At 46.1% G+C, this 23,834-nt stretch overlaps 1 protein-coding gene and 1 non-coding gene across 17 annotated transcripts in view; one reads left to right on the top strand and one right to left on the bottom strand.

Moving 5' to 3' along the window:
• ACACB (acetyl-CoA carboxylase beta) overlaps positions 1 to 23,834 on the bottom strand; it is a 139,890-nt gene that overhangs the window by 80,801 nt on the left and 35,255 nt on the right. For 13 of the 16 annotated variants that reach the window (XM_073790211.1, XM_073790216.1, XM_073790215.1 and 10 more), the window contains exon 2: positions 16,350 to 17,005. In XM_073790211.1, coding sequence (XP_073646312.1) covers positions 16,350 to 16,996 — 647 coding nt within the window. In that variant the 5' untranslated portion in view covers positions 16,997 to 17,005. Of the gene's footprint in view, positions 1 to 1,995; positions 2,151 to 7,910; positions 8,158 to 16,349; positions 17,006 to 23,834 lie in introns of those variants that run through there. The other 3 variants (XM_033837078.2, XM_033837077.2, XM_073790218.1) reach the window with 3 other exon arrangements.
• TRNAW-CCA (transfer RNA tryptophan (anticodon CCA)) lies at positions 5,773 to 5,845 on the top strand. Its single transcript has one exon. It is a non-coding gene; the product is annotated as a tRNA-Trp (tRNA).

Consider the following 23,834-nt stretch of genomic DNA (forward strand, 5'->3'; position numbering starts at 1 on the left):
CCAAAAGTTTTGGTGAAGAACTGATAGACCCGGGACTTCCCTGGTGGTCCAGTGGCTAAGACTCTGTGCTCCCAATGCAGGGGGCCTGGGTTCGATCCCTAGTCAGGGAACTAGATCCCACATGCTGCAACTAGGAGTTCGCATCCTGCAACAAAAGATCCCACACGCAGCAACGAAGATCCCACGTGCCGCAACTAAGACCCGGTGCAGCCAAATAAATAAATAAATATTTGAAAAAAAAAAAAGAACTGATAGACCCTAAGGAACACTGCCAGCACGTCACCGGGAAAAGCAAAGCTGGAAGCCAATAAGCCACTTTGGGGAGAGAAAGCCCAGTTTACAGATGGGCAAACTGAGGTCCCGTCAGGCAAAGGGAATCACCCAGCAAGTCAGCGGGACTGGGGCTCTTTCCATCACACCAGGAAATGTTGGGTGTGGGCATTTTCTGTTGTATAAAGTCTATCCATGCAGGACAGTTCCCCGTGGGAAAAGCCTCTACAAACCTGCAGTCTGTCCCCCTCACCCCTGCCCCAACCCAAGCCCTGCCTATCAGAAACGAAAAAACGGACTTGTTGGCCGGGAAACAAAACCAGAAATGAATGACAGAAACCGATAATGATGCTATGCCACCACAGGATTTGTATTTTCAATTAAGACTGTCTCCGTTCAACAAGGCTTATGCATGTTGTCCAAAAGAACAAACAAATGAACAAATGATTTCCGGCCCCTGAACTGGCCTTCCTGCCTCCCACAAACTGCAAGCAGCTTTTCTTCTAAAACCTCCTAGGACTGAACTGCTGAAACGAAACAGGACTTAGCAAAGGACTCTGAAGGTCAATATGATCTTACAAATATGAACAGTGCTTTCATCATAATTACATTCCATTAACCAACAAGCAGTTCAGTTTGTTTTTAAGAACTTTCTTTCTTTCTTTTTTTTTTTTTTTGCGGTACACGGGCCTTTCACTGTTGTGGTCTCTCCCGCTGCGGAGCACAGGCTCCAGACGCACAGGCTCAGCGGCATGTGGGATCTTCCCGGACCGGGGCACGAACCCGTGTCCCCTGCAACGGCAGGCGGACTCTCAACCACTGCGCCACCAGGGAAGCCCAAAAACTTTACTTTCTTTATTTCTTTAGAAAACAGGCATTCGGCCTGAGGGCCATCGTTTGCAGACCCCTGATCTAGGGAAACAGATACCAAAATGTTAACAGCAGCTTTCTCAAAGTGGTTGAATTATGGGTGGTTTCTGTTTTCTCCTCTTTGCCTATCTTTGTTAAATCTTCTGCCACGATATATTATTTTCAGTCAGAAGAAAAAGCTATTAACTTTGTAATAGGGACGCTGAAAGCCATGGTCATTTTGGTATCCATTCGGTAAGGCACTCAGTATCTTCCACTGTAAAATGAGGATAATAACATGTACCTCATTGGATTGCGAGGATTAAATAAGCTCGTATCAATACATAGAAAGTAAAAGATGGCATCTGGCACACGGTAAACTCTATATTATTTCAATGCAGTGATTCCAGGAGGATCAGGGGCTACTGATCTCCCAATCTAACCAAGAACGGCATCAGGCCACTCCTCTGCCCATGGCCTCCTCCCCAACCATCCACCCTCCCCACTCTGTCCATGGTCTTCCCCAACTGGCTGGCTTGATCCTGTGGCTTCAGAAAGTCTGAGACATCCCACTTTTATACACAGAACATTAAAACTCAGCAATCTGACCTAAAGAGCAACAAAGAAAAACTCAACCATTAGACAAACACCATTCTGTGGCCTGGGAAAAACCATTCACGGCGCCATTTTGACTTCAAAACTGGTGACACAGCCCCTCCACCAGAAGGGTCCCAAACCCATCCCAGCAAAGCACACGGGTGAACGCACAATGCTGGTGTGGCTTTGCTTCGGTGGGGCCAGCCTGAGGCTAGTGGCTATTTTTATCTGTTTTTGATGAAGTTGGAGGCCAATCAACATTGGCTCTGGGGGACTGACCTTTGGCTGGTATTCGTTCCAAGGCAAGTGTGGAGGCTGAAATATTCCACGGTGACTTTGGAAGTGGCTTCAGGTGCGGTCAACTACACAACAGAGCTGTCAGCCAAACACCCAACACCATGAGCTGCCCAGGCGTGAGACCAGGCAGGACTGCACTGGGAAGGAAGGAATAAACATCCTCAAATGTCACCATATATTGGGCACAGGGGGGCTCCTCCCTGAATCCCCACAGCCTTATGCAGGGGAGACCATCATCTCCTGCTCACGATGAAGAAACGGAGGCTCAGAGAGGCCCACTGACCTCAAGTCACACAGCTGGCAAGTGGCAGAGCTGGGCTTCCAATCCAATTCTATCTGACCCCTGGGATCTAATTTCAAGGCACAAAGCTATCTGAGATAAATGGAAGTAACTCTATGGTCTGGACTTTCAAAAACAAGCACTTAACATTTGAGAGACAATATGGTAATCCGGGGTTCTCAACTGGGTGCAACTTTGCTCCCTTGGGGACGCACAGCACTGTCTGCAGCCATTTTTGGTCATCACAGAGTGGAGTGTACTCCTGGCATCTAGTGGATAAAAAGCCTGGATGCCACTCAACACCCTGCAGAGCCCAGGACAGCCCTCAACAAAGAATTACAGGGCCCCAAATGTGAACAGTGCCACAAGTGAGAAAGCCCAGTAGACTAGAACCGTCCTCCCAGGCTTTGAATCCAAAATCTACTACTTATGACCTGTGTAATCTTGGGAAAGTTGCTTCAATATTCTGTGCCTTGCCTCCCTGATAGGATGTAAATATTTATAATATGAATAGGATCTGCCGCCTAGAGCGTGTGTCCAGGGTTCACCACTGGGCCCAGCCTGCAGGAAAGAGCTTTAGCTGAGGTGCCTCTCTGCATGGGAGCCAGTATAAAAGCCCCAGTGTGAGGCCACCAGGCTAAGGCTCTGGCATTAACCAGCTCTTAAATCCCTTACCCTACCATTTCTTTCATAAAACAGGGATGGTCACTGCTCTGAGCTGATGCCCTGATGGAAGTAAAGGCCTTACTATCATCACCCAGCAAGTAAGCAAGAAAGGACATTGCATAGCCCAGGAAAGGTCGATAGCTTTGAACTCATCTTTGGACCCCCAGATAAGTGGACGCTTGGAAATTTCGCAGGCCAACTGCCCCCTCGGTGCCTCCAGAGATGGCCACTTTGGCTGGGCCAGGGGTCAGCAAACTAGGGCCCAAGGGCCAAATAATCCAGTCTGTCACCTGCTTCTGTACCTCCCACAAACTAATAAAGGTTTTTACATTTTTGAATGGTTGAAAAAGAAGCATACCTTGTGACACGTGCAAATTATATGAAATTCAACTTTCAGTGTCTGTAAATCATGACTGGAATACACTCAGGCCCATTCAATTACACATTGCCTGTGGGAGCTGGGGCAGTAAAAGGCAGGGCTGAGTAGCTGTGACAGAGACCATACTGTCACAATGCCGAAAAGATTGATTATTTGGCCCTTTATGAAAAGTTTGCAGGGCCCCCCTGGTTGCGCAGTGGTTGAGAGTCCACCTGCCGATGCAGGGGACGCGGGTTCGTGCCCTGGTCCGGGAAGATCCCACATGCCGCTGAGCGGCTGGGCCCGTGAGCCATGGGCGCTGGGCCTGCGCGTCTGGAGCCTGTGCTCCGCAACGGGAGAGGCTACAACAGTGAGAGGCCCACGTACCGCAAAAAAAAAAAAAAAAAAAACTTTGCAGACTTTGGTTTTTCAAAAGCCCCTCAGGAAATTCTAATGTGCATGACATAGGAGTGAGACTACCCACAGATCAACAACCAACATTTCAACATGGGCAGCGGGCCTCGGTCCTGAGCAGGATTCCCTCGGCAGTGACATCATAACGGGATATTGTGGGGCTCACTGAAGACCAGACTCTTCTGCCTTCCGGTCCTCAACTTTATTTCATCCCAACAGAGACTCAAGTCTCTTCTTGAGATGTCCTCCAACCACTCCGACCCACATTCACTTCTCTGTTCTCTGAACTCTGGCCCTGTTTGCACACCAAGGAATGCTGGCCAGCACTTGGGACCTTGCCTGCCTATTATTTCTGGTTCCTTAGTAGATGGTCCAGGCCTCCAGGACAGGATCCCAAATGCGTCTTAACTGCATAGGCCTCTTTCGCAACAGAATTCTGTCATCACTGTTATCAGTTGTGCAAATGTTTGTGCTGACTTAGGACCGCACCCACGGCCCTGAGTGCTAGGCATAAGAACCCCTGGAAAGGCCAATTAGAATCAGCCCCATTGATAGAGGAGGAAACCGGGGTTCAAAGGGTTGACGGCACTTTTCAAGACTACAGAGCTCAGCGGCAGAGTGCAGCTGTCTATCTCCATCTTTTTAGCGACTTTAAGCTAAGAGAGGAGCCATACAGTGACCCAATAAAGCATCTTCCTATTATTATATATACAGTGGTCACATGGTCTGAACTTGCCGGGACAATTCCAATTTCGTGCAAGTTCATTCTTTTGGATTACAGTGGTTTGTGTCGGGGCTTCCCTGGTGGCGCAGCAGTTAAGAATCCGCCTACCCATGCAGGGGACATGGGTTCAAGCCCGGCCCAGGAAGACCCCACATGCCGCAGAGCAACTAAGCCCGCGAGCCACAACTACTGAGCCCACGCACCACAACTACTGAAGCCCATGCATCTAGAGACTGTTCTCTGCAACAGAAGAGAAGCCACCGCAATGAGAAGCCCACGCACCACAACGAAGAGTAGCCTCCCCTCACCGCAACTAGAGAAAGCCCGCATGCGACAACAAAGACCCAATGCAGCCAAAAATAAATAAATAAAAATAAATTTTAAAAAATAAAAATAAAAAATAAAGTGGTTTGTGAAAGCTATTCTTTTGGATTAAAGTGTACAATTAAGTGTGATTCAAGAGTTATAGGTTAAACTTTTTGTGCTAATAGTTTTATAGATCAGAAAAAAGGTATCCTTTGTAGACCACATGGCCTGCTTTTGTTCCGGTAAGACTTGAGGGTTTTGGCCAGATGGGTTAGATCAAGGCTCCAAATGTGGAAGGAATGTGACTACCATGCTCCACGAAAAACTCAGCGCACAAGAATGACTCTGATTCAAATCTGGGACCCCTATCCTTCTGTGGGCCCTTTGCTCAGACATGCTCTGAGCACTCCAAGGAGGGTGCCCCTGAAGGCTCTGTTAGTCTCCTCTGCGGAAAACCCAAAAAAACTGGAGGGTCAGCCTCCCTCCTGGTGGGCTGGCCACACATCTGGATCTCTTGCCCTCTCTGAACCCTGCATCCGAGAAACTAAACAACCACTGAGGCCCTTCTGGCTCTAAGAGGCTTCACTTCCCTGGCACGCTCACCAGCCACAGTAACTAGTTACCAGTCGAGTCCTTTAGTCTTCTGACTAGTCCAACATTAGGAAGGGCTTATATTTGGAAAGAGTCTATTCAAGCACATTATGCATTAAAACCTGGCTGCCCATGAAGAGCCCTTTGGGCAAGAGCCTGAGCGGAATCCCCGTTACGCTATCACCAGCACTGACATCCTCAGTTTCCTCATCTGTAAAATGGAGATGACAGCACCCACTGAGTGTCCCATGGTGCTGTTGTAAACTTGGCATGAGATCACACGTACAAAGTGTTCAGCCTGGCATCCTGAAAGCACCCCATGAAGGGTAGCAGTTAATTACTGTTGCTCCCATGGGCCTTGAATTTGAATTACTAAGAAAACACCTGCTTCCCCCATTAGATCAAGAGTTCCTAGGGACTTCCCTGGTGGTCCAGTGGTTAAGACTCCATGCTCCCAATGCAGGGGGCCCAGGTTCGATCCCTGGTCGGGGAACTAAGATCCCACATGCCACAACTAGAGAGGCCCGCGCGCTGCAAAAACGAGCCCAAAAGCCACAAAAAAGAGCCCACAAGCTGCAACAAAGACCCAGCGCAGCCAAAATAAATAAATTTAAAAAAAAAGAAAAAGAAAAAAGAGTTCCTAAAAGGCAGAAGTCATGTTTCCCAAACAGTTTTGTGTCCCTTCCTGGATCCAGATGCAGGCCTTACACTCAGGAGATAGTCAGGTAATGTTTATGGACCAGATGGATACATCCTGGGAAAAGAACAAAGGATAGGGAGAGGCTTAGCTACAAGGCTGCTCTTCACTGTGTTAGTTATAATAACAAGAAGAGAGAAAGAGCTCAAATATCCACTCTCTGTAGGAGACTGTTTATAAATTTTAAAGTGTATCCATTTAAAGGAACACTATGGACCCCTAGAATGCACCATGCGGAACAAGCGTCGGCAAATGCTTTCTGTAAAGGACCAGACAGTAAATACTTCAGGTGTTGGAGTCCATTCAGTCTCTATTCCACTACTAAATACTGCCCTTGAAGCACAAAAGCAGCCACAGACGATACATAACGTGGCTATGTTTCAGTAAAACCTTATTTGTAGACATTGAAATCTGAACTTCATGTAATTTTCACATCTCACTAAATAGTAGCCTTCTTTTGAATTTTTTCAACTGTCCTTTTTCTTTTTTTTTTTTTTTTTTTCCGCCATGCCGCGCTGCTTGCAGGATCTTAGTTCCCTGACCAGGAATTGAACCCAGGCCGCCACAGTGAAAGCATGCTAACTGCCGGACCGCCAGGGAATTCCCTGATTTTTTTTTTCAACCATTTAAAAGTTAAAAACTGGGACTTCCCTGGTGGCGCAGTGGTTAAGAATCCACCCGCCAATGCAGCGGACACGGGTTCAATCCCTAGTCCGGGAAGATCCCCCATGCCGTGGAGCAGCTAAGCCCCTGCGCCCAACTACCGAGCCTGCGTTCTAGAGTCCGCGAGCCACAACTACTGAGCCTGCGCGCCTAGAGCCCGTGCTCCGCAACAAAGATAAGCCGCCGCAATGCGAAGCCCGTGCACCACAATGAAGAGTAGCTCCACTCGCAGCAACTAGAGAGAAAAACCTGCGCGAAGCAACAAAGACCCAGCACAGCCAAAAAACATATAAATAAGTAAGTAAGTAAGTTACAAACTATTCTTTGCTCGCAGGCCACACAAAAACAGGCTGTGGGCCACAGTGAGCTGAGTCCACTGGTAGACTACTTAATGCCCAGTGAAAGAGCAAGTTACAATATAGGGTTCTGTATGATTCGAGTTCATAAATTAAAGCACACCTGCACCAAAAATAAAAAAAGGCTGAAAGACTATAGAGCAGCTGTTAATAAAGATCAAATGGAGGGGAGGTGTATGGGTGAGTTTGTTCTTCCTTTTTGCTTATCTATAATTTTCTGAATTTTCAACAACAAACACATTTAGCATCACTTTGGTAACCTTAAAAAATGCAATAAAATGAAGACAAAAAAAAAAAAAAAAAGAAATGAAATGAAGCAGGTGGTGCTAAGAAGGGCTCAGGCACAGAAATGCCTACACTTAAACTGCTCAGAAAATAACCGTAAGTGGGATGCCTGCCCAAGGGTACGTGGATTCGCCCCGGGCTTCACGATCACCAGGCTTCAAAACGACCTGCCATCAGGCAACCATCACCTTTATCGAGGCTAAGGGGAGGAGGAGGGGGAAAGCGTGGGCCCAGCCAGCCAGCCAACCTTGAGGCACCTGTGCGCTCCCGAGAGCCCTTCTCCAATCAACATCTCTGCCAAATCTGGCAACCACCTGCACCGTCAAGACCAGCTAGAGTTTGTGAGGCAGGCTCCATCTCCCCAGCTGCCAAACTGAAGCCGGCCTTTCTTCGGCTGGGGGCGGGAAGTGGGGGGTGGGAGGGACCCTGCAGGAGTTTATAAAAAGATAACTTGCTGTACACCTGAAACTAACACAACATTGTAAGTCAATTATCCCCCAATAAAATTTCTTTTAAAAAAAGATAACAACGGTCATCAAAGTTGAAGTCTTACTTACTTTACTTTGCGATCGGGGAAACAGACCTTGCCCTTGGCGGGACTCATGTTGACCCTCCCGCCGCCCACCAGGCTCCTGCTCGGATACACAGCATGCACCCCCTACCCCTGTGAGGCAGACCCCTGTCCCGGGGCCCAGCCAGGTAGCGACAGGGAGGCGGAAGCGCGGTCGTAGAGCGCCTCGGGCCGGGCGGCGCACCACCCTGCAGAAGCCCAACTCGGCGCGGATCTTCCTCCATCCCGAAAGGCGTCCTGACCTCCTGTGTCCGGGGCAGACGCGCCCGCCCAGGCCCCGCCCCGACCAAGCGGACCCCGCCTCCCTAGAGGTCCCGCCCCCTGACCGAGCCCCGCCTCCTGTCCCGGGACAGGACACGGACCCCGCCATCTCCCACACCGGGTCCCGCCTCCCCCCCACCCCGCCCCGGACCAGCCAGTAGCGCAGCCTCCGCTGACCTTGGGCGCCGGGAGAGTGTGGCCCGAGACTTTAAGAAACCTCTTGGCTCCCCAGCTCCCCGGACTGGAGTAGAACAATTCCAGGATGGCATCCCCCCTACAGACTGGCAGCTGGGAAAAACTTGCAAGCAATTCACATGCTGGAATACGCACACAATAGGGAAGTAGTGGAAAATATGGGTTATTTAAAATGTGAGTCAGACGTCACCACGGTGCCTGGTAAAAGCCCCCGCAGTCAACTTTTGGCTTCCAATTTCCGGTTTTTGCTTATTCTTTCACCTATACTTCCAGGGACGTGTCTGCTCCATGCCTCCCCTCCCCTCAGTGAGCTTCTACAACACACTTGGAACCACCTGGGTCCCCAGCTAAAATAAGGGCCTCCAAGACAGGAAAGACGCAGATGCCCTGTGACCCTAAGTAAGTTTCCTTCTGATAAGGTATTTACCTCTTCTGATAAGGTATTTGCCTCTGTCTCATTTAATCGTGGCAGCAATCCTACTGTTTTATTTCCGTAATACAGATAAGGAAAGAAGACGCAGAGATGTCTATCGCCCAAGGTGCCACAGCTGGCGACTTGAACCCAGGCAATCTGATTCCAGTTAGAATGAGTGAATGAATGAACTTGGCTTCTCCAAGTAGTTATAATAAATAAAAAAGACCCGACACACTGCCTAGCAAGCATTGCAATAGTAGTAAATGTAGCTTATGTGGATAGCAAACCCGAAAAATTAGAAATAAAATAAATGCAAAGGAATTCTCTTCTAAAGGCACAGCTAGGGCCACACGTCCAGGGGGCGCCATCCAGGCGGCCACAAAGTGAACAGTAACCTTTCCCTGCAGTCGCGTAAGCAGCCTTGCCTGAGGGCACTGGTTAGCTGGTTAGTCCTCTAACTATACATTCAACAACATTTCAACAATAATTTTAAAATATATATATTCAATATCTTGTAATAATCTATAACGGAAAAAATATGGAAAAGAGTATATGTATATGTATAACTGAATCACTTTGCTGTACACCTGAAACTAACATAATATTGTAAATCAACTATACTTCAACAACAACAAAAAATTTTTTTCATAAATAAAATAGATGAACAAAATTCTTAGTTCTTCAGAGTTTCCAGAAGCTTCTTCATGGCTTTATCTTTTTTTTTTTTTTTTTTTTTGCGGTATGCAGGCCTCTCACTGTTGTGGCCTCTCCCGTTGCGGGGCACAGGCTCCGGACGCGCAGGCTCAGCGGCCATGGCTCACGGGCCCAGCCGCTCCGCGGCATGTGGGATCTTCCCGGACCGGGGCACGAACCCGTGTCCCCTGCATCGGCAGGTGGACTCTCAACCACGGCACCACCAGGGAAGCTCTTCATGGCTTTATCTTTAGTCCCTCCAAAAAAAAAAAAAAACCTGCCGTAGGCTGATTTTTTTTTTTTTTTAAGTTTCAAATAAAAACCCCAAAGTACTCATGACCCAAATGGCCCACACTTCCACGTAACCACCTCAAAACAGGAAAAACAATTAAAATCAGAAAATGAAGGTATTTCAAAACACCCTACCCTACCCCAAGTCAGTTAGGCTCTCCAGTTTACTCACGTTTTTCTAGATATTTACTCTCTATTGACAAACCCCAATACTCATTGACACTGGATATTTCAACTTCTCTGCTTTGCATTGTATCCTTCGATCAGAGAGCTTGACCTGCCTCTTCAGTCCATCTTCCTCTGTGGACACAGGTTGCTATACCTTAAAGGTGTATGCCCGGCGGGGCTTGGAAATAGCCGTGGCCACATATAAGAACTTTGGGAGATGCCCATTCAAATGATGGCAACTGAAGGATGGACTGGGAGTTTGGGATTAGTAGATGCAAACTATTATACATTGAATGGATAAACAACTAGGTCCTACTGTATAGCGCAGGAAACTATATTCAACATCCTGAGATAAACAACAATGAAAAAGAATGTATAAATATATGTATGAGTCACTCTGCTGTAGAGCAGAAATTAACACAACATTGTAAATCAAGTATACTTCAATTGAAAAAAAAAGCAAATGATGGCAACCGAGGCAGCCTCTGGGCTGTCCACTCCCAGCACTTCCGCTCTCCTGATCTCTGCACCCTTCTGAGGTAGACACTGATGTTATCCCCCTTCAAGAGAGGAGGAAATTGCAGCGGAGAGGGCATGGGACTGGTCTGAGATCTGAACCCAGACCTGTCTAACCCTCCACACAAAAGCAAAGACTATGAGAGCCACAAAGGACTTAGAGCATCCAGTCCAGCCATGGAGAGGGTAGGTGACAATCCCACGAATGCACAGCTGAAGGCTGCCTGATACACTGCCTCATCTCCTCACGCTTCCCATTTATAGAAAGAACAAGTTAGGAGGAGGGTGGAGGTGCTTCTTCTGGGGCCCAGGTTAGGCGGCAGCATCAACACTGGGAGTTTGAAGACCACTTTCTGATCTGCCTCTGCTGAGGGTCTGGGTCTGAATGGCTGAAGGGCCTGTGATATCTTGTTGGGAGGCCTCAGACAGACCCCTGCACCTCTCTGGGTTTCAGCTTCTTATCTAGGAAGTGAGATGACTGATTTGCTTTTTCCTCCCCGTAATTTTTATACTGGTTTATTATTAAACATTGTTAAAACTTCTTATAACAATGATATTTACAGCAGAAAGTTAGAAAATGCAGAAGAAAATTTAGATGACTCATAAGTGTACCACATAATTAGACAATTATTACTATAGTTAGACAATGATTACTAACTATTTGGAGACATTCCTTACAGTCTCTCCAGCCACACACACACACACACACACACACACACACACACACACACACACATTTATTAAGGATGAGTATTTTTGTGCTTATTATGCACCAGGGAATATTCTCAGCACATGACATACATGTGCCCACAATCCCTTACCAGAAATTCCCAGGGCCCAATGTATTTTAGAATTTGGAAATTTTTCTAGGAAGGTAAAGCCTTATGTGGCACGTTATGGTGTTAATATTTCACCAGCAGAAGGCATAAATATTCACACAAAATGGGACAAGACTATAAATAACTTTGCATCGAGGCAGGTTTTGCTAGTGAGTTCACTGCCAACTTATAAACTTAGGTTTCAGAACTTTCAATTTCAGGACTGCAATTGCGTGATCCTGAATGCGTCCCATCCCACTCGATCCACATATGCACCCCATAGGGTAGGATTATTAGGGTTACACGATAGTAAGAGGCGGCTTTGAACCTGGTGTCTTGGCCCAGGTCCATCGTGTACTAACCACTTTGCTGCTTGTTAAACATGTGGGATTGCCCTGTAACCTTCATTTCACAATATGTGAGCAACTATTTTGCTATTAACATCATGTAATGTTCTCATCAGCTCTGTTTTGAAAGGTTGCACGGGGGACTGTTTCCAAGTCCAAAGAAAGACCAAGTTCCAACTCCTGGTTTGAGATGAACCCAAAAGGAAAGAGACAGGAGGGAAGCCCTGAGCAGATGGCACAGTCACTGAATCTGTAATCAATCTATAATCGTAGCCAGCCCTTGTCCAGTCGGAAAATGGAAGCGAAGTGTGAGGTTGCCTAACTGTATTAAAGGGAGAAGAAACATTTGAAATTGGAGTTTAACCTCAGAACTAGTCTACAAATCACAAGATTTATACAAAAAGGATTTTATGAAAACAGAAATTCTACTGCTTCTAAAGAGGGACAACAAAATGCCTAGTCATCTGTTCATCCATCCATCCATCCACCAACCCATCCGTCCATCCACCCATCCATCCATTTATTCATTCATTCATTCATTCATCCCCAGACTCATTCACAAAGTGTCTTGCTTGCCCCAGAAATTCAGAATTCTGTCTTTGGCAGGTTTGGGTTGCTTGTTTCATTCACGCATTTGGTGAGTATTTCTTCAAAGTCTACCATGAACCCACACTAGGCTAGGCAGTGGAGAAAAGCGGAGACCCCAAAAATATGGCCCTGTTTTCATGGAGCTTGTGGTCCAATGCAGGAGACAGGTAACAACCAAGTAAACAAATAGAGAAACTAAAGACATGATCTCAAGGAGTGATTAAGTTTTCACGACACATCAGGGTGATCGATCAAGAAACTAGGGGCACGTGGGCAATACTGTAAAGGTGGGCCTTGACTCCCTGGAGATACTTCCACATGGGATTCTCGTGCCAGGTCATTAGAAACAGCGAACACGTGCGAGTCCCCTCCATCAGAGGCCCCGGACTCGGGGACTCAGCTAGGGCTGGAAATGTTCTAATGGAAATACCAGGATTTTGGGAAGCACCAGCAGAACCACCTGAGTTGCCCCTGGTACTAAAATTCAAAATTCTCAACTTTGAAAAGCACATGTATTGGGGGCAAAAGTGAGCTCACAGTGCCCTGTGAGCTTTCAGGAGTCTGGTCCAGCCTCCTCATGCTGCAGATGAGGCACTGGAGGCTCAGAGAGGGGAAGAGGCCTACCCAAGTCACACAGCACATTGGCCCTCCCTGTGCCCCATCACCCCACAATGCACCTTCATCTCTATGTTTCGGTGCCTCTGGTTTATAAAATCCAAGATCCTTCTACCCCTCCCCCAGTCCTTTGCTGGGACAAGGCAGGAAAAATGATTCACCTACAATGCTAAGTTTTATGCAATGAAGATACCAGGGCAGAAAATTCACTTCCTGTTTTGGCCCACAGCCATATGCAAAGATAGGCCCTCAGTTAAGTATCGTTTACCTTTATAAATTTGCCAGTCCAGAAAAGCTGTTTTTTTAAGAACAAACCAGCAAAGACCCCTCAAAATAGTAGTGGAAGACAGGGAGAAGAAACTTGGGAGTCTTCCCCCCGCCCTACCATTTTAATCTACCATTTATTAAGTGCTTTATTCTCTTGCTAAGCACCTTAGAAATATGAGTTGATTTTAATCTTCAGAACTTTCTTGGAATCCAAGACTCAGGAGAAAATAATAATGTAACATTTATTATTTTGGCAAGCCTATTTGCTTGATAAGTTCTTAATTAGCACCAGTAGGAAGAATTCACACAGTTGTTTCCTTTTTATCAATTAGGGCTGGGTCTGTGCCATACAAGACAACAGCCACCAGCCACGAGGCTATTTAAGTTTAAATTAATTAAAACTTAAATTTAAAATTCAGTTCTGGGAATTCCCTGGCAGTCCAGTGGCTAGGACTCTGCACTTTCATTGCTGAGGACGTGGGTTCGATCCCTGGTCAGGGAACTAAGATCCCACAAGCTATGCAGTGCAGCCAAAGACAAACAAACAAATACATAAATAAATAAAATTCAGCTCTTTAGCCACACTAGCCACATTTCAAGTGCTCAATAGTCACATATGATGAGTGGCTGCCATATTGAACAGCAGAGTTCTAGAACATTCCATTCTGGAACATCCCAATGTGGCAGAGAGTTCTGTTGGACTGCTCTGTTCTGGCTTGAAAGTTGCCTCTTCCAAGAGCTCTTCCCTGACCTGACCACATCTTTCTAAAACATCCCCACAGGTATTTCTTCTGTAGCCTGTTTCCTTCCTAGCGTTGAACATACTTGGAAACTATCTTATCGGTTTACCTGTTTATTTGTACATTTCCTATCTCCCTGCTAGGACTCTGCATCTTGTTTCCTGCTGGAGCCAGTGTGGGAAATGTATCTCACCAGTCCTCCTCCTTAGATGCCACTTAGCAACCCCTCACTGGACATCCACATCTAACATAATCGCTGATGCTTTTTCATTTGGGTGAATTGGTTTAATAAACTGTTTTTCCCTAATCCCTGCTGAAACCGTCATAATGAGGGAAAGAAGGGTCTGGAAGGAAGAGAATGTTGGAGATTACTGGAGAACACACTGTGACACAGTGGAATGAATCCTGCTGTCCAACAGATCTGGCCTCGAAACTTCGCTCTGCCACTTCCTAGCTGCACGATCTTGGAAAAGGTACTCTGCCTCTTTTTTTTTAACAATTTTTAAAAATTGAAGTACAGTAGATTTACTGTGTTGTGTTAGTTTCAGGTGTGCAGCAAAGTGATTACACACACACACACACACACACACACACATATATATATATTCTTTTTCAGATCCTTTTCCATTATAGGTTATTACAATATACTGAGTATCATTCCCTGTGCTATACAGTAGGTCCTTGCTGTTTATCCGTTTTGTATATAGTAGTGTGTGTATGTTAATCTCAAACTCCTAATTTATTTCCCCCCCGCTTTCCCCTTTGGTAGCCGTAAGTTTGTTTTCTATGTCTGTGAGTCTGTTTCTCTTTTGTAAATAAGTTCATTTGTATCATTTTTTCAGATTCCACATGTAAGTGATATCATATGATATTTGTCTTTTTCTGTCTGACTTACTTCACTGAATATGATAATCTCTAGGTCCATCCATGTTGCTGCAAATGGCATTATTTCATTATTTTTTAAAGCTGAGTAGTATTTATTTCACCCCTCGGAGCCTCAGTTTTCTCATCTGCAAAATAGGGATCTACCACCAGCCTTGTACCATTGTTATAAAGGATAACTAGGTAATTTATATAAACTGTAGGTAGAAGAGGGGTAGGTAGAAGTGGGGAAGCTCTGGGTGAATTCGAGTGCTGGGTGAAGTGGGTGCTGGTGGGAAAGGAGCTGGGGAGGAATTTACTGCTTACTGAGCACCTACTGTATACCAAACTCTGTGCATACTTTATAAACATTATCCGATTTAATCCTTCAGAATTTTACAGATGAGGGACCTGGGCCAGGAGAGGCGATGTGCCACGCCCAAGGTCACACAGTGCGGGGTGGCAGAGCCAGGGTGGAACTCAACTCTGACGTCTGACTGTTCCTTTAACCCTTCCAGAAACTCAAAACAGTCTTCCCCTAAGGATCATCAGCATAGGGAATATTTGCATTTTTCTCTTTTCTCTGTCTCCAATTTCCAGTAACCAGGGTTAAAAATGTTCCAGCAACCATGCTCACCGGGAACATGGTGCCTTTGTAAGAGCCCATGTCCTAGTCCAGGTGTTCCTCGTTTTAGCAGAGAGCGTGTAAGAGCTGCTTAAAAGGGCCAACAAGATTCCACTCCCAGGGCAGAAGAACAGACTGGAAGCAGGAACAAACACTAGAACACAGCAGGGGTTCTTTCCGGCTGGCAAAGTCATGGTGGGTGGCTCTTTTGTACTCTCTGCTCTCCCATATTGTCCATGTTTTCTACCTGGAATTACCGTATTCCATTTGTAATTTGGGAGTGGGGGGTGGCAAAGTCTGATAACAAGAACAACAGAAATGAAGCCACTGACTACACTCCCGGGACAGTCCCACCTGTGATGGACCCGTAGGTATTTATTTGTTTCCAACAATCAGTCTGATGGATGTGTAATAGTATTTGAATTTCTGCCCCCCTTTTTTTTTTTTTTTGGCCGTGCCGCATGGCTTGTGGGATCTTAGTTCCTTGACCAGGGATTGAACCCAGGCCCTCGGCAGTGAGAGTGCAGAGTCTTAACCACTGGACAGCCAGGGAATTCCCTTGAATTTCTGCTTTTAAGGCATCACTGGGGGAAGGCATGTTTTACGGTTGTTAATTACCTATTGGATGAATGAACAAATGAACGAACAAGTAAATGAATGTCTCATCAGGAGTCAGGGGAAACTGTCCCTCCCTTTGGGTTCCCATCATTGCTTTGGCTCTTGCCAACCTGAGCTCATTCTGCTTAAATTATAACTAGTTGTTGCATACAAGGTCATCCTCCCCAACCAGACCGCGATCTTCTAGAAAGCCAGTTTCCTGGCCTGGGACCCTGTACACGCAGTAGATGCTCAATAAATGACTTTGATAGGAGGGAGGGAAGGAAGCAGGGAGGCTCATGTCTTCTGCTCGGCACATAGCTACCCTCAAAGCATTGGCATGAGCGGGGAGCTGGGCTGAGCAGGGAAGGGTGTGGACCCCACCCTAACTCTGCGCCTCCTGGTTACGAGGACAGACGGTACGTTACCTTATAGTGGGGACAGGGGTCTCAGTCTCGCCTGCGGTCTGAGCAGCCTCCAGGGACAGGGTCCCCAGGCTGGCGCGGCTGCCCTTCCGGGAAGATTCTCTGAACAAGCCAGTGCCAGAATCCTCATCGGAAGAGTTGTCGTCAAAAGAGCCCAGGATGAAGTTGGTCATCAGTTGCTTCTTGATGTGCGCCCGCTTCCTGTCTTCTTTGGAGAGAGTTCTGGCTCGCTGGCCCTGGGGTCTGGCTAGCACGGACGGGCCACTGGTATTTGGGGTCTCCAGGCCTTCATTCTCTGTCCTGTTAGCTTGGCGTGTTGGGAAGGGGTCATCGGAGGAAAGGGGGTTTCCTTGGGGATTCTGCAGCAGGGGTGGCTGGGAGTTTCTTTGCTGGCAGGTGTCTTTGGGACCTTTGTGGGAGGCTGGCTCAGCCTGGTCAGGGGTCTCTGGCAGAGAGCTGCTGCTGCAATTTTCCTGCAGTGGCTCCCTGGAGCTGTCTGAGGCTGGAAGAGGCTCCTGACTTGCGATGAAGCTCACCTTCAATTTACTCTTGGTGACTTCCTTGGAGTCCGTCATTTTCCCCCAGCTTTTTAACCAGGAAAAGATCAGGCAGGACAAAATCAGATAAGATAGAAAAAGAAGCAGGATCATTCACAAAATCTGTAAGGGAATAAGAGAGACGTTTTAGGATTTATGTAATCGTGTTATCCAGCTCTTAAAGGAGGTGGTGGTGAGAGCCAGTTAAGGTTCTGTGTATTCGGCTGAGAGAGCTGGAGAGGAAAAGCACTAGACAGGGAGCAGAGAAGGGGTGCTCCTCCCGGCTTACATGCTCTGTGGTCTGCAGCATGTTTCTTTTTTTTAAGATTTTTTTTTTTTTGATGTGGACCATTTTCAAAGTCTTTATTGAATTTGTTACTATATTGCTTCCGTTTCATGTTTTGGTTTTATGGCCACGAGGCATGTGGGACCTCAGCTCCCCAACCAGGGATCAAACCTGCACCCCCTTCATTGGAAGGCAAAGTCTTAACCACTGGACTGCCAGGGAAGTCCCTGGGACACGTTTCTTAACCTCTCTGGATCTCAGTTTCCCACCTCTAAATAAACTAACACACACTCACCATAAATCATAAACATGCATGTGAGAGAGAACTAAATGAGATCAGGTACATTAAAAGACTCTGTTAGAGCATCATGAATCATAGTATCCCCAGAGCGGAAACAATCTAAGTGCCCAATAACTGATGAATGGATAGACAAGATGGGGTCTATCCATACCGGAATATTGTTCAGCCACAAAAAGGAATGAACCACTGGTACATGCTACCACATGGCTGAATTCGAAAACACCATGCTAAGTGAAAGAAGCCAGTCCCAAAAGACCACATCTTGTACGATTCCATGTATTTAGATAACATGCCCAGATTAGGCAAATTCATAGAGATGGAAAGATCGGTGGTTGCCTGGGGCTAATGGGATGGGGGTGAAAGCTAAAGGGTACAAGGTTTCTGTCTGGAGTGATGAAAATGTTCCAAAGCTGACTGTGGTGACGGTTGTACAACTCTTTGAATAGACTAAAAACCATTGAATTTTTCGCTTTACATGAGTCAAACAGTATATGAGTTATATCTCAACAAAGCTTATCTTAAAAAAAGACTTCATTATATTCCAATTTATAGGTGAAAAGGATTGTTGGCTTCTATGATCATCATCTTCATCACTACCAGGACCATCAGTGTCACTGTATTATTATCACAGTCATCATCACGGCCTTGGAAAGAGGAATGGGCACCTTGTCGCATTTTCTTTGTAGTGCTAGTACACCTGATGCAGGTACGCTCATAGCTAGAAAGAAAGTTCAGCAAGACCAAGGAGGGTCTGTTCTGTTCCAGGGTCTAGAACAGCACCTGGTACAGAGTGAGAGCTTAACAATGGACAAAAATTCATTTTGTTGAATACGTGAATTCAGATATTCCGACTTCTAACCCATGCCTCTGACCACCACACTAACTCTACCCTATTAATGAACAGATAATTATTATTTGCAGGAAATAGTTTAAAAAGCAAACAAATGAAAACGCAACCTGAACGTATTGAGATTTCTGACCCAATTTTGCCATAATTATCCAGTAGAAGCATTAAAAAAGCGGGACCAGGGCTTCCCTGGTGGCACAGTGGTTAAGAATCTGCCTGCCAATGCAGGGGACATGGGTTCGAGCTCTGGTCTGGGAAGATCCCACATGCCGCAACTAAGCTCGTGCGCCACAACTACTGAGCCCGCGTGCCACAACTACTGAAGCCCACGCGCTCTAGAGCCTGTGCTCCGCAACAAGAGAAGCCACCGCAATGAGAAGGCTGCACACCGCAACGAAGAGTAGCCCCCACTCACCACAACTAGAGAAAGCCCGCGCGCAGCAACAAAGACCCAACGCAGCCAAAACTAAATAAATTTTTTAAAAAAAGGAGGACCACAAAACTCAAGCTTATCACTTTAGTATCTAAAAGGCATTTTCTTTTTATTTATTTATTTATCTATTTATTTAGTTGCACCGGTCTTAGTTACGGCAGGTGGGCTCCTTAGTTGTGGCATGCAAACTCGTAGTTCCAGCATGCGAACTCTTAGTTGAGGCATGCACGTGGGATCTCGTTCCCTGACCAGGGATCGAACCCAGGCCCCCTGTATTGGGAACACAGAGTCTTAACCACTGTGCCACCAGGGAAGTCCTGCATTTTCTTTTTAAATTTCAATACAACACTCTTAAGGGAAGTGGAAAAGTTCTCAAGATTTCCCAGAACTACATGGTCCAAGTACTTCTTGCACAGTTTGGGCAACAGAATTTGCTGAAATGTTGTCAGGGGTATTTTCTAGGTAATACACAGGGTCAGGAGATTTTTTCTTTTAAGATCATCAAGTTTCCTTTTAAAAAAAAGTCAGTCAAGGGGTTTGTTCAATATCAGTGAACAAACCACATTAATAGAACAAAGGGTCAGGAGATTTTTTTCTTTTGAGATCAAGTTTCCTTTTAAAAAAAATTTAGTCGAGGGGTTGTTCAATATCAATGAACAAACCATATTAATAGAACAAAGGGAAAAAACACATGATCCTCTCAAAGAACACAGAAAAAGCATTTGACAAAAATCCAACACCCTTGGGAATTCCCTGATGGACCAGTGGCTAGGAATCTGCGGTTTCACAGCCAAGGCCCCGGGTTCAATCCCTGGTTGGGGAACTAAGATCCCACAAGCTGCACAGCACAGCCAAAAAAAAAAAAAAAAATCCAACATCCATTAATAACAACATTCAGAAAAGTAGGAATAGGAAAGAACTTCAAAAGAATAAGGCACATTAATGAAGAAAAACCACAGAAAATATATACTCAATGTTGAAAGATGGGAAGCTTTCCCCTAAGATCTGGAACAAGACAAGGACGCCCACTTTCACCACTGCTATTCAACATCATACTGAAAGTCCTAGCCAGAGCAATTAAACAAGAAAAAGAAATAAAACGCATCCAAATTGAAAAGACATAAAATCATTTCTATTCACAGGTGACATGATTCTTTATATAGAAAATCCTAAAGGAACACCAAAAAACACTAATAGAGGTAATAAATTAAGTAGTTGGTGGCTACAAGATCAATATGCAAAAATCAGTTGTTTCTATACACCAACAATGAACAATCTGAAAAGGAAATTAAGCAAATAACTCCATTTATAATCACATCCAGAAGAATAAAATATCTAGGAATAAATTTAATCAAGAAGGTGAAAGACCTATAGACTGAAAACTATGAAACATTGCTGAAAGAAATTAAAGAAGACCTAAATAAATGGCAAGACATCCCATCCTCATGGATTGGAAGACTTACTATTGCTAGGATGGCCACGCTACCCAAAGCAATCTACAGATTCATATGGAACTGCAAGGGGCCCCAAATAGCCAAAGCAATGTTAAAAAAGCAAAACAAATTAGAGGACTCACACTTTCCAATTTCAAAATTTACTACAAAACTATAGTCAGTGTGGTATTAGAATAAAGACAGACATATAGGGGCTTCCCTGGTGCGCAGTGGTTGAGAGTCCGCCTGCTGATGCAGGGGACACAGGTTCGTGCCCCAGTCCGGGAAGATCCCACATGCCGCGGAGCGGCTGGGCCCGTGAGCCATGGCCCCTGGGCCTGCACGTCCGGTGCCTGTGCTCCGCAACGGGAGAGGCCACAACAGTGAGAGGCCTGCATACCGCAAAAAAAAAAAAAAGGATCAACGACCTAAATACAAGAGCTAAAACCATAAAACGCTTAGAAGAAAACATAGGGGTAAATCTTCATGACCTTGGAGTTGGCAATGGATTCTTAGATATGACACCAAAAGCATGAGCAACAAACTTAAAAATAGATAAATCAGACTCATCAAAATTAAAAACTTCTGTGCACCAAAGGGCATTATCAAGAAAGTGAAAAAACAATGTACAGAATGGGAGAAGATTTTTACAAACCATATATCTGGTAAGGGCCTAGTATCCAGAACACTCTTACAATTCAGCAACCAAAAGACAGACAACCTGATTTTAAAACGAGCAAAGAACTTGAATCGAAATTTCTCCCAAGGAGATATACAAAGAGCTCATGAAAACATGAATCCTTAGTGATTATGGAAATGCAAATCAAAACTACAATGTACCACTTCACACCCACTAGGATGAAAGAAGGAAGGGAGAGAGGGAGGGAGGGAGGGAGGGAGGGAGGGAGGAAGGAAGGGAGGAAGGAAGGAAGGGAGGAAGGAAGGAAGGAAGGAAGGAAAAGAAAGAGGGAGGGAGGGGGGAGGGAAGGAAGAAGGGAGAAAGAAAGGAGGAAAGACAATATCAAGTGTTGGTGAGAATGTGGAGAAGTTGTAAGTTACTAGGGGGAATATAAAATAATTCAACTGCTATGGAAAATGGTTTGGAGGTTCCTCAAAAAGTTGAACATAGAATCACTATACAACCCGGGGATTTTACTCCTAGGCATATCCCAAAAGAATTGAAAACAAGGGCAAACAAATACATAAACGCACGTGTTCACGACGGCACCCCACCTTCCTGACGCTCAAGCCTTGTTCCTACTTCTGGGTTTCTCAGTCAGTGCACTACTGACATTTGGGGCTGGGTAACTCTTTGTGGTGGGGACTGTCCTGTGCATTGTTGGGTATCGAGCAGCATCCCTGGTCTCTACCCACTTGATGCCAGTAGCACCTCCTCCCTCTCAGCTGTGACAACCAAAACTATCTCCAGACATTGACAAATGTCCCTGGGGGGTAAAACTGCCCTCACGTGAGAACCCCTGGTCTTAACTCCTGTACCTCTGCACTCCTTTCCCCCTGCTTCTAGACTGTGAGACGGGAGCTTCTGGGGAAAAGGTGTATTTCTTACTCATCTCTTGTATACAGTAAGTTCTCAAGACAAGTTTAAAAAGCACCAGCAAGAAAGGTCAGAGTCCTGAAATTACTGACTCACACGTGTTCTCTGGTAATTGGCAGATGGCATTGCCAAAAATGGTGCAAAAGCTATCCCGGCTTTACTGGAGGCTCGACAGCTTAAAACCCTACATCCTCCCCAAGCAGGAGGTTATGGTAGTGCGTGAAGTTATTCAAGACTGTGCCGACTGGCCACTTCCCCCCTCACACCCTCTGCTGGCCACATGGGCCAAGTGCTTTCACAGCTCCACTGCCCACCCCCTGCAAGTCAGCCAGTACAGACCTCCACCATGGAAACAGCCTGTTCACTGGTCTTCCCTGGCCAACTCAGAGACCTTTGGAAACACAGACCAATTGTCACCCATTTCTGGATCCTTGTGCCCAGGCTAGTAGTGTTTGGTGCATAGTAGGTCCTCAAAAAGTATGTACCGAATGAATGATAAATCCATGCACACCCACTGAGCACCAGCAGATGGCTTGAGGCAGGCAGGAATTTTGGTTTCAGGATCTCATTTCTGAAGCTGCATTCAGGAACACCAGGGCAACGAGCTGGGTGTCTCCATGGCAGTTCTGAAGTAGAGTGCCAAGCAGAAGACCTCATACACATGTGGCCAATTTTAGGTACACTTTAAATGTACCCACTGGAAATTCTGAGAAATAAGAAATACTAAGTGCATTACATTGAAATGCTGAGCTTCCCCCTACCCCAAATAGAAAAATACTTGAGTTATTGCTGAGGAAATAAAAGAGAAAAAATATGCTACAATGGTTCAGAGTTTGGGAACCCTGAGAATGAATACTTTACATTGATTTCCATTGGAAAACCAATCGAACTATGCGGTTTTGCATAACACAAGCACTTTGGGAACTTGCTGGCTGGATGAATGGATGGCGGATGGGGACTGTGGGTGGAAGGATAGATAGGTGGTGCTTGGAGAGGGGTTGAGTGGACGGCCAGGTTGGCAAGATGGCGAGACACATGCATGGTAAGCAATTGAGGGTTGGTGGGTGAAGTTACCAAGCTCTAAATTGGAAGTTCTAATGAATGGAGGGACCGGCAATTCTCCCCAGTTCAGCCCCCTCCCTCACTCGACAAATCCTTTATGAGCTGCTGTTATTCTGATAGGAGCCGGTGGGTCAAACATCCCAAACCTACCTTGCAGAGGTTACCCGCACAAAAAACCTCAGGGTCTTTCCCTTTTCTTGGCAGTGTGATGATGGTGGACCCACAGGCCACCACATGAGAACTTTTCCCAAGTAAGTACATAGAGACAAATGAGGAACTCTCTGAGAAAGCTCCCAAAGAAACCCTCTGATCCTCAGTTTCCTCATCTGTAAAATGGGGATGCTGAGTCTTGCCCCCTTTACCTGTCTCACAGTTGCTCTTCGAATCACCTATATAGCATTGTGTCAATGCTATCAGAAGCATCAAAAAGCCACCAAGCATGTACAGTGCCTTCAGGCTTCCAATCCTCAGAACAACTTGGTGGATCTTACGATTGCTATGGTCTTTATTACAGTCCCATTTTACAGTTCGGTAAACTGTGGCTCAGAGAAGTTCGGCTCCTTGACTTTGCTCACATCCAGGCCCAGTGCTCATACCTTTCCCACTGCTCCACCACTGAAACTGGATAAAAATAAATTCCATAAAGCGAAGGGTGTTCCCACAAGCACCTGGATACGACCCTAAAATCAGATACCTGGCTGTGTACCTGGAGGGTGGAGCCAGATGTGCACAGTGGTCTAGAAGGAGCACCGTGCATGTGGTTCAAATCCACGGACAGTCAAGGCCAGAGAAGTCCTTCCAGTGAACCCTGTGGACATGCCATGCCGAGCTGCTGCCCTTTGCTGAAACAACCCAGCTGACCTGAAAACCCAGCGAGGGCCGAAGCTATTTTTGTTTGTTGCAAACCGAACTCGAGCAACAGCTGCCTGGTGCAGAGCAATCGTGGCCCTGACCGTAACGAACGCAGGAAACTGCTCGCTTCCAGCAGGTGCTGGCTGGCAGCCAAGCAAGGGCTGGAGAGGGATGGGGGTCGGG

The sequence above is a fragment of the Tursiops truncatus genome, chromosome 13, assembly GCF_011762595.2.
Source record: "Tursiops truncatus isolate mTurTru1 chromosome 13, mTurTru1.mat.Y, whole genome shotgun sequence".
NCBI lineage: Eukaryota > Metazoa > Chordata > Mammalia > Artiodactyla > Delphinidae > Tursiops > Tursiops truncatus.